General features: G+C 44.9%; 1 protein-coding gene across 1 annotated transcript; it reads right to left on the bottom strand.

The window, feature by feature from the left end:
* Window positions 1-1,571: 1,571 nt before the first annotated feature.
* LOC138902805 (uncharacterized) lies at window positions 1,572-2,192 on the bottom strand. The gene has a single exon (XM_070190706.1). It carries the CDS (start codon window positions 2,190-2,192, stop codon window positions 1,572-1,574), a length of 621 nt encoding a protein of 206 aa, XP_070046807.1.
* Between the last annotated feature and the right edge of the window lie 287 nt (window positions 2,193-2,479).

The raw sequence follows: 2,479 nt of genomic DNA, 5'->3' as shown, positions 1-2,479 counted from the left end.
CACGAATAGATCTAGAAAGGGCCTGAACACTCAGTTCATCATGTCCATAAATACTGTTGGGGCATTAGTCAAATCGATCGACATAACATGAAATTCAAAGTGCCGGTATCTGGTCCTGAATATTGTCTTCAGAATATCCTTCTCCTTAACCCTTACCTGATGGTACCCGGACCTCAAGTCTATTTTCAAGAAACACTTGGTACCATGCAACTGATCAAATAAATCATCAATCCTCGGGAGTGGGTACTTATTCTTCATCATCACCTTATTCAACAGTCTATAATCAATACACATCCGCAAGGAACCATCTTTCTTCCTCACAAATAACACAGGTGCTCCCCACGGTGATGTACTAGGTCTGGTAAAGCCTTTTTCAAGCAAGTCCCTTAGTTGTTCCTTCAAATCTCTCTGATCTACTGGTGCCATTCTATAGGGAGGGATAGATATTGGCTGAGTATCTGATAATAGGTCAACAGCAAACTCAATTTCTCGCTCTAGAGGAAGACCCGGAATCACATCGGGAAACTCATTAACCACAGGGATAGATTGAATGTTTGGTGACTTTACTTTTACATCCTGTACCCGAACTAAGTGATAAATATAACCCTTTTTGATCATCTTCCTTGCCTTGAGATAGGAAATAAATCTACCTCTAGGCGATGCCGTATTACCTTTCCATTCCAAAACAGTCTCCCCTAGGAATTGGAATCGGATCATCTTTGATCTACAATCAACATTGACATAACAAGAAGCCAACCAATCTATACCCATTATAATATCAAATTCTACCATATCTAACTCGATTAGGTCTGCTACTGTAGATCGACTATGAACTACTACTATACAATCTCTATATACCCACCTAGCTATCACTGGATCCCTAACAGGTGTGGATACCTCAAAAGGTTTAACCAACTCAATTTTTATTCTAAACTTACTAGCAACCAACAGAGTAATATATGATAAGGTGGAACCGAGGTCAATTAATGCATATACATCATATCAGGAGACTGAAAATATACCTGTAAAAACATCAGGTGTCGACTCCTGGTCCTGGCGACCTACTAATGCATAAATGCAGTTCTGAGGACCGCTCGAGCTAGATGCTCAACCTCTGCCTCTACCACGACCGATTAGTGCTTGTGAACCTTGCCTAGGGGGGCGTACTGATGATGACGAACCAACTACAGATCCCACTGGCTAAACTATACATGTACCACCTCTCGTTGGCCAATCTCTCATAATGTAGCATGGATAACCATAATTATAACAAACACCCAACCCCATACGGCACTGCCCGACATGATGCTTACCATACTGAGCACATCATAGCAAGGGCGGCCTTGACTCACCCCTATACTGAGAACTTGAGGCCCTGGAATTCTAACTAGGCCCTAAATATATAGAACGATCAAATCTCCTATCGGCAAATTGAGGGGTGTGCTAGCCGATGGCTGGGTTGGATACCTCGGGTATTGTTGTCTCTGACCACCTCGAAACTCACCAGAAGTACCGGAAGATCTCGCTCTCTTACTTTGGCCCCTATAATGCTCACGATCGGCCCTCTTCTTCTATTTACGCTCCTCTACACCCTGAGCGTATGCCTGAATATGACAAATATCCGTGCATGGCTGAAGTGAGACTGACATACAATCGTTAAGTAGGTGCAGCTCCAACCCCATCACGAACCGGTGAACCCGATCCTCCATCTTAGCTACAATAGTGGGAGCATACCTAGCCAACCAATCAAACTGAAGGTTGTACTCCCGAACACTCATATTACCTTGCTGAAGAGTCAAGAACCTATCAACTCTGGCCCGTCTAAGCTCTGGTGGCAGATAATGATGAAGAAAAACCTCTGTAAACTCATGCCATACCGCTTTAGGGGCATCCCCACCTCTGGACAACTCCCAAGACTCGTACCAATTAACTGCAGCTTCCTGAAGTCTATAGGAAGCTAGCACCACTGACTCAGTCACAGTGGCCTTCATTACCCTCAAAGTCCTCTGCATCCTATCGATAAATACCTGAGGGTCCTCATTTGGATCTGCTTCAGTGAATACCGGAGGGTCCAAATTAATGATATCACGAACCATCGCACTGATGGCCTTATCTACATGACCAATACATACTTCCTGACACCGAGATTGTGCAGCTACTAATCGAGTCAATAGCTGAATAGCATCTCTCATCTCCTAACTCGGTGCATCCGGCTGAGGAGCTGGTTGTACAGGGGCAGGCGCTGGAGCTGGTGCCCCTCGAAGCTCCTCTGGAGAGGGCGGGGTATGTGGAGTCTGAGGTGGAATCTCACTATGAGACTCTCCCCGAGCCATGGTAACTCGTGGAGCTCGACTAGTAGTCTCATCAGCCACAGACTTGCCCTTCTGGGTGGCTGTAGCCTTCTTAGGCATCGTTGTAAACGTAACATATCGTTAGGGAAATGAATCCTTATATCGCACGATCTAAGATAAGAAAGGAG

Source organism: Nicotiana tomentosiformis, chromosome 12 (genome assembly GCF_000390325.3).
Source record: "Nicotiana tomentosiformis chromosome 12, ASM39032v3, whole genome shotgun sequence".
Taxonomy (NCBI): domain Eukaryota; kingdom Viridiplantae; phylum Streptophyta; class Magnoliopsida; order Solanales; family Solanaceae; genus Nicotiana; species Nicotiana tomentosiformis.
This window is presented reverse-complemented; position numbering and strand designations above follow the sequence as displayed.